The sequence below is a fragment of the Papio anubis genome, chromosome 12 (genome assembly GCF_008728515.1).
Source record: "Papio anubis isolate 15944 chromosome 12, Panubis1.0, whole genome shotgun sequence".
NCBI lineage: Eukaryota > Metazoa > Chordata > Mammalia > Primates > Cercopithecidae > Papio > Papio anubis.
In genome coordinates this window covers 24,326,811-24,334,756 of record NC_044987.1, presented here as the reverse complement: position 1 = coordinate 24,334,756, position 7,946 = coordinate 24,326,811, and the positions used below count along the sequence as shown (strand labels likewise).

The 7,946-nt window shown below is 42.4% G+C and overlaps 1 protein-coding gene across 3 annotated transcripts in view; it reads left to right on the top strand.

Annotated features, from left to right (window-relative positions):
- Positions 1-695: 695 nt before the first annotated feature.
- ZC3H12C (zinc finger CCCH-type containing 12C) overlaps positions 696-7,946 on the top strand; it is a 78,278-nt gene continuing 71,027 nt past the window's right edge. Inside the window, exon 1 of one of the 3 annotated variants that reach the window (XM_009187222.4) lies at positions 696-786. In XM_009187222.4, the coding sequence (XP_009185486.1) occupies positions 763-786 (24 nt within the window). In that variant the 5' untranslated portion in view covers positions 696-762. Of the gene's footprint in view, positions 787-889; positions 997-1,123; positions 6,109-7,946 lie in introns of those variants that run through there. The other 2 variants (XM_003910657.5, XM_017948945.3) reach the window with 2 other exon arrangements.

The window sequence follows — 7,946 nt, the reverse complement described above, 5'->3', positions numbered from 1 at the left end:
GTTAATGCAGGGTGTGGTTTTTCCTCATCACGGAATATTGATAAGTAAACAACGGGGAACCTGCCCTAAGAAGGCGGCCCGTCGATCTCCTTGACTGCCCAGGACATGATCCGTGTTATTGCTGGGTGGAGAAGGTGTCGCCGAGCGGACAGGCGCCGTCCTGCACCAGGCCGGGGGAGCGGCGCGGGGAGGTCGGGACCCCTGGGTTGGGCCGGGGCAGGGAATGGGCGCGAGGGGAGGCGGCGCGGGAACCTCGGGCAGCCCCAGCGGTTGGGTCGAGCCCGACAGGTTCCAGCAGCTCCCCTCACCCCTCTCCACGCCTCCCGGGTTTTCCCCTTGGCTCGGGGTTTCCTGTTTCAGTTCTCGGCGTTCTCCAGCAGCAGGTGCTGGTTTGCCAACCTCGGCTCCAGAGGCGGCGACGGAGGAGAAGGAAAAGAGGGAAGGGGAGGAGGAAGCGGCGCGGCTGCGGTGGCTGCGGGCGGGCGGGCGAGCGAGCGAGCGAGGAGCGCAGAGCGAGGCGGCGGAGCCGGGTTCGCTCTCGCCCGCGGAGCAGCGGCACGGACGGCGGGCAGGGCCGAGCCGAGCGCTCGGGCGCGCCCGAGCCGGAGCCCCGGCGTGCGGCCAGCTGGCCGGGCGGGAGGCATGAGGGAGCCTCGCACTCGCCCCGCGCCCTAGCGGCGGCCGCGGCAGCCCAGGGCTGAGGCGAGAGGCGGCCGCCTGGCGGAGGGCCCCGGGGCTGCCCCGGCTCCAGGGCATGTAGTGATGGCTGCGGAGAAGAGAATGCAAGTAGGTTGAGCAACAGATTCGAGTGCGCGCGCGTGGGGGGTGTGAGTTGTGCAACCCGGGGAGGGGGCGCCGGGGCTGCGGCCCGCGGAGAGGGCGCGCGGGCGGGCGCGGCTTGGCGCGGGAGGGCCGAGGTGGCCGCTGTCTCCGCGGGCCCCGCTGGCCGCTCGTCGCTTCGTCGCGGGGCTGGCCATGCCGGGTAGCGGCTCCCAGGTTTGTCCTCGGGAAGCGGGTGGGGGGCGCGGACGGCGGCGAGTGCGGTCCTGGGGGAGCCGGTCGTAGGGAGGGCCGCGGGGCCGCGCCCGGGCGCCGGGTGGAGGGCGCCGGAGCCGCAGCGACCGCGCCGGGTGATCTCCAGGCCCAGGCGGGTCGGGCTCCGGAGGTCGAGTCGCCGAGCTCCCGCCGCTCAGGTGGGGCCGAGCGGAAAGCCCGGCGCATCCTCTCCGCGGGCAACACCGTCCCCGCCGGGATTTCGGGCGAGGTGAGGCCGGGCTTCCCGGCCCCGCGGCCTAGGGCACCGGTCCCCGTCCGCCCGCCCGGGGGCAGAGATCCCGAACATGGAGGCGGGCTCGGGCGCCGCAGATGGAAACGGACACACTGCGCTGCCCCCGCGGCTCAGACTCGCGCGCGCTCGTGGGGCGAGGCATCACTTGGCATCTCAGATCCAGCCCCGGCTATTCGCTTTACTATCCATCGCTCCATCCAGATCGCCAGCACCCCCAGGCTGGGCGTCGCGAAAGCCCCTCACTCCCCCCTCGTCCCTCCTTCACCCCCAGGCTCCAGTGCAGATACCTTTTACACGCTGCGTTCATTTTAGCGCGGCTAGTTCACATTTTTAACTCCCTACTAAGAAGTGTTACAAATAGAACTTGGGGAAATGAATCCCGCTTTTCTTCCCTAGGCTGTCTCATTTAAAGCCCTTAAAAACAGCCCTAACATCCAAGTACTGATTACTCTGTCTGGGGTTCTTGCCATTTGGTTATCCGTTAACAATCCCGGTTTGTGCTCCGTGTTTTGTGATAAAGAGATGAAATACGAATCCAGATTTAGGGAAAGTTTTCCTATTGGTTGACAAGACTGTATTGGAGTATCCCAGGCCCATCAGGCGCTTATTGATTCAGACTTTTTTTAAACCATTTTAGAATAGATGCAGAGATAATTGGAGCTAAGTATTGTATGTTTAGACATTTGGCAACGTTGTTCAGTTTTTCACTTGTTACGTGCTGGAGTTTTTTCTATTTTTAAAATGCATATTATAAACGGAAAACAAGAGATAAACCTCAAACACAATTTTTGACTTTTCAAGAATCACAAGAAGTCATAAATACAGTGTGTTATAAATGTTTTTGTCTTAATGGACTTAGGATTTAGAGGGTATGACTTCCATTTCTTTAATCACATATACAATTGATTTTAGTGGCAGTTTCTTAATTTTAGTGTTCTCTGGTGTTTGACTACATGATAGCTTCATCAAAGATTTGTAAAATTAATCTTAGTGTCATAAGCCCAGGAAGATTCCTATTTCAGACTTGACCCCCTGTTCACCTGTTTTCTTCCAATTTGGCATGCTTATTCAAGTTACCTAAATCTGTCTACTTGATGGTACCATAAAAATAGAATGGCCTGTTGACTATGTGCCCATAGTTCAAAATGTTTTAATATTTTTACATGAAAGAGTCAATTTTACTTTCAAAGTAAGTTACAAGATTCTACTTCTAGTGTTTGGTCATCATAAAAGTCCTTAAAACATTCTAACCAAAGTAAAATGAACTTTTAAATAAACAACAAATTGGTGTTTCTTCGCCTTTATTTAATAATGGAAGTCTAACGGAACTATTTTAGTGTAATGGGAAATACTAAAGGATAGGAAACAGAAACTTGGAATGTTTCTATACTGATGGGAGTTTTTATTAGTCACTTCCTTTTACTAAATTTTTGTTTTAATGACTAGACTATATATAAATACCCTATTTTATATTATGGGATTCTTTGGAGCTAGGTTTTCATGGGTTACCAACATCTGCAAAATTGGATCCCAAGTTGTTAATAGAAATTTTACCTTTAAAACATTTTTCTCCTTCTACAACTAGGTCTTCATTCTAGCAGACCATAGTGGTTGCTGCATTAGTTTTAATTACTATCACAAATGTAAAAGTGTTGCTGTTATAACTTCTTAGTTTGTTTCATTGTTTTTTTACATTAATTTAGGATTCTTTCATTCTGATTTGATAACATTTTTAAGAAACAAACAAGATATTAAGTAGGGAATGTTTGTATCTTTTTACTGTTGGAATGTAGAATAACACTAATCTGCAGTTATTGCTCATTTGAAACTGATATGCTTCTGTTCCCTCTGCAAATAATTACTTATCACTCTAGCTGCTGTGTAAGGCCCCCAACCTCTAAAAGGATAGATTATGAACAGAACATAATGCTAAGTGGAATGTACTAAGTTTCGTGAAAAAAGAAGTGAGAAATTCAGGTACTGGGGAGTGCCTCAAAGGGAGGATTTGAGTAGGTAGAGCTGGTTGGGAGTCATTTCCAAATGAGTCAGTGAACCCTGGCAGGAAAGCAGGGAGTGGGTGGTCCAGTAGGTGGTGCTTGGGGCAGATGACAGGAGTAGTGAGTGGGTAAGGTGGCAAATAGAATTTTGGAGTAGAGTTTTTATTAGAGCAGTATTAAGTAAATAAGATGGTCAGTGAATAATGAAAATTAATTTAATCAGGATTCCAAATTTAAGCCTAAAATATTGAGATTCCAGGATTTGATTATAAATCTACCAAATGTTCTAAATAAGCTGCTTGTGTTTTGAGTGCTAATATGCCTCATGGGCCTGCAGCATATGAAATCTCATGACTTTACAAAGCGAAAACGTGTGAAGATTCAACAAAACACGTTATAATCTCTGCTGCTGTTTTTCAATTAATAGTTCAGAGAAATGATCAATCAAGAATGTGGTTTTTTTTAAGAAAGATCTATTTCAGATCTCTAATTTCTTGGTGATTCAAGATTTGTTTAAAAATGTCATAGGATTAATGTCTGACCATAGTAATTTTTGGCATCTGATAGCATAAAGATAATTTTCAGATCTGTGTTGTGGTGGTATCAATTCTCTACTGTTGCTTTGGTTTTTATAGGTGACATAGTAATAGTCATGTGTATACACTGATGTGCCAGACAACATGCTAAGTCTACATGCATTATCTCATTTAACCCTTCTATACCTTTATGCATTGCTTCTATTATCCCCATTCTGTAGATGTGGAAGCTGAGACACTGAGTTTGAGTAACTTGCCCAAAGTCATATAGCTAGTAAGTTGCAGAAGGGAGTTCAGACCCAGGCAGTCTGACTTTAGAAGCCATGATCTTAACCACTGTGCAGTTCTGCCTCAGTAGGATTCTGTTTTTAGTTTGTTCTCTAAAAAGTGTGTCATCACGTGTGTTGTTTTGTTGACATACACCATTTGAAAATTAAGTGACGCATAGTGAATAGGTAAGACGAGAAGGCTTTCCTCTACAAAGTATAACAGTAATAGGACAATACAGAAATCCTGTCTGGCCAGGTAAGTTGAAGGCAAGGACCATGTCTTTTTTCCAGGTTGCTTGGGTTCACTAAAGAGAAAAATCAAAAAACAGTTTCAGCCCAGCGTGGCAAATGATGTAACAGCAGTGTAGTTCACAAAAAGGAGCACTTTTCAAAAGCAACAAACATTTTTAATGAGTAATTTTTAATTGATTTTTATAACTCTTTTCTCAGACTATAGAAATGTAATGTGCTTATTGTGGGAAAATTTAGAAAATATAGAGAAGTATAAAGATTTTAAAACACCTGTAGTCCCATAATCCAGAGATAACTCATTTAACATTATGGCACATTTCTCACTGTTTAATTATTCTTAGCATCATCACAGGATTGTTTTACTTTCTTAAGGGAAAATGGAAACTAATTTCCCCTAAAGTATAATATACATGGTTTTACATTACAATTACTGACAATAATTCTTATGCCCAGTGACGTAGCCTAAAGCAGAACTCATAAACAGATATCTGAACGTTCAAAGCATTCTGCCTTTAAGATAAGTATCACATCTCTAAGGGTGGACATGGAATAAGTAGAAAATCCTACGGTCTTCCTGCTTACCTGGAACATTTTACACTATCTTCCCTCACCTTTTGCCTGGGTCACACCTTATTCAGGCCTCAGCTTAGATGTCACTTGGTTTACTGAATTGTGGTTTAAGTTTGAGAACGCTATGAAACATTTATTGTGCCAAGTATTGTTCTAAGTGCTCTACATGATATTAATGCATTTAATGCTTACCACCTGCTTAATGAAGAGGTATTTCAGTACCTCTTTTTTCAGATGAGAATACCGAACCACAATGTGGTTAAATAACTTACCCGAGTTCCTACAATTAATAATAGCACAATGCGGGTTCCAATTAATTTAGCCAGGCTAAGTCCCTGTTAAAACAAATACAGTCATGCACTGCATAATCATGTCTTAGTTAAAAACAGACTGCATATATGACAGTGGTGTGTAAGATTATAATAGAGCTGAAAAGTTCCTGTCACCTAGTGATGTCATAGCCATCTCCTGATGTCATAGCACAAGGCATTACTCATATGTTTGTGGTGATGCTGGTGTAAACAAACCTACTGTGCTACTGATGGTAGAAAGATAATGAACGATTATGTTACTGGTTTATTTATTTACTATACTATACTTTTTATTGTTTTTTTAGAGTGTACTCCTTCTATTTATACGAAAAAAAAAGTTAACTGTAAAACAGCTTCAGGCAGGTCTATCAGGAGGTATTTCAGAAGGTGGCATTATCATAGGAGGTGACAGTGCCATGCCTGTTACCACCCCTGAAGACCTTCCAGTGGGACAAAATGTAGAGGTGAAAGGCAGTGATCTTGGTGATCCTGACCCTGTGTAGACCAAGGCTATTGTGTTTGTGTCTTCATTTTAAATGAAGTTTAAAAAGTAAAAAATTTTCTAGATAGAAAAAAGCTTATAAAATAAAGATATAAAGAAAGAAGATATTTTTGTATAGCTGTACAATGTGTTTCTGTCTTAAGCTAAGTGTTAGTACAAAAGAGTCCTAAAGTTAAATGAAAAAGTTTATAAAGTAAAACAGTTACAGTAAGAGTAATTTATTGAAGAAAGAAAAATATTTTTGATAAACTTAGTATAGCCTAAGTGTAGAGTGTTTATGGAATCTACAGTAATGTACAGTAATATCCTAGGCCTTCACATTCAGTCACCACTCACTCACTGACTCATCCACAGCAACTTCTAGTCCTGTAAGCTTCATTATGGTAAGTGCCCTGTATAGGTGTACCATTTTTATCTTATAGACTGCATTTTTACTGTACCTTTTCTGTGCTTAGATACACAAAGACTTACTGTGTTACAGTGTCCTACAGTGTTTAGTACAGTAACGTGCTGTACAGGTTGGTAGCCTAGGGCCATAGGCTACACCATATAGCCTAGGAGTGTAGTAGGCTGTATAGCCATCTAGAGGTTTGTGTAAGTACACTCTGTGATGTTTGCACAAAGAAGAAATCGCCTAAGGAAGAAAGGCGTCTTATGTTCCTTCTCAGAACATAACTTCGTCAAGTGACACATGACTGTGTTAAGGTCTATGTAACCTAATACGTGTCAATAGATTTGTCTACTATTGTGAGATTTAAGCAAAATAATGAAATCATCTTTCTTAGGAGTTTGGTTCTAAAAAGATACATCTTTTTCCAGTATAATTGGAATTATATTACTTATAGAACTTGATATCCTACCTTTGCTCTCTCATTTAACGTACACTAAGGATTTTCTCATGACACTTAAAAATATTTCTAACATTGTGTTGTTTTATTTAATCATTCTACTATTTCAGTTAGACATGTATTTTTGTTCCCAATATTTTAATATCATAATGCTTTATTTGACTAGCCCAGTGAAATTTCTTTTTCTGCATCTGTGTTCTTAGGATGGATTCCTAGAAGTAGTGATAAAACAGAATAAACTTTAAGGTTTTTTTATGCCAAAAAGCTTTTCAGAAAAGTTATATTGATACGTGCAACCATTAATATAGAGTCAGAGTACTGATTTCATCCCGTGTTTGAGCCACGAAGTATTAACTTTGAAAGTGCTTGACAGTTTGATGATGAGCATTAATATCTCATTTTAATGCTGACTTTTCTACTTTATTTTAAATTATTAAGGTAGTACAAACTGGTTAAGATAAGCAAAGTACAGAGAAAAAGCCACCTGAAATCTCCTTCTCAGAAATAACTTCAGGTTAATATTTTGTAAATATTCACCCAATTATTTTTTTATTCCTGTAGTTATACTTTACAGAATTTATACATGAATTTTTAAGTAAAAACATATCACAATTACAAAAATCAACTGGGTGTGCTGGCATGTGCCTGTAATCCCAACTACTCAGGAGGCTGTGACAGGAGAACTGCTTAAACCTGGGAGGTGAAGGTTGCAGTGAGCCGAGATTGTGCCACTGTACTCCAGCCTGGGTGACAGAGCAAGACTCCATCCCAAAAAAAAAAAAAATCACAAGCATTTTCTAATCCCCCAGTCCTAGGCAAAAGTAATTGGTAATTGCTCACTTCCCTGTGTTTTCAAAATACTTTTTTTCCATAACACCTGCATATTAGATGATAATTAATTCTTCATTTCTTTTCTGCTTTCTGTCTCTTCTATTCATCTGTCAATGGAGAAAATACTCCCTAGTGTATAGATTAGTCATAAAAATTAACCGATAGTACAAAATGATAATAATAGTACACCATACTGTACCTAGGATTTTTACCTTGTTAGTAGTCTTTAGGCTCCCTGAGGGCAAGGACACTGTGAGCCACATTATTTTATCCTGATTCTTCTACAGAGTTTGGCACATAGTTCATACTTCATGAATGTGTTTTTATTATTAAAAGCTATATGTTACTTTTTTTTTTTTTTTCTGATAAGGGTCTCTCTATGTTGCCCAGGTCAGTCTCGAACTCCTGGGCTCAAGTGATCACCCACCTCCACTTCCCAAAGTACTGGGATTACAGGCATGAGCCACCAGGCCCAGCGAAAAGCAATATAGTACTTTAAATGAATCTGCTGGTAGTGGGTATGATAAACAAAAGGAGGTACA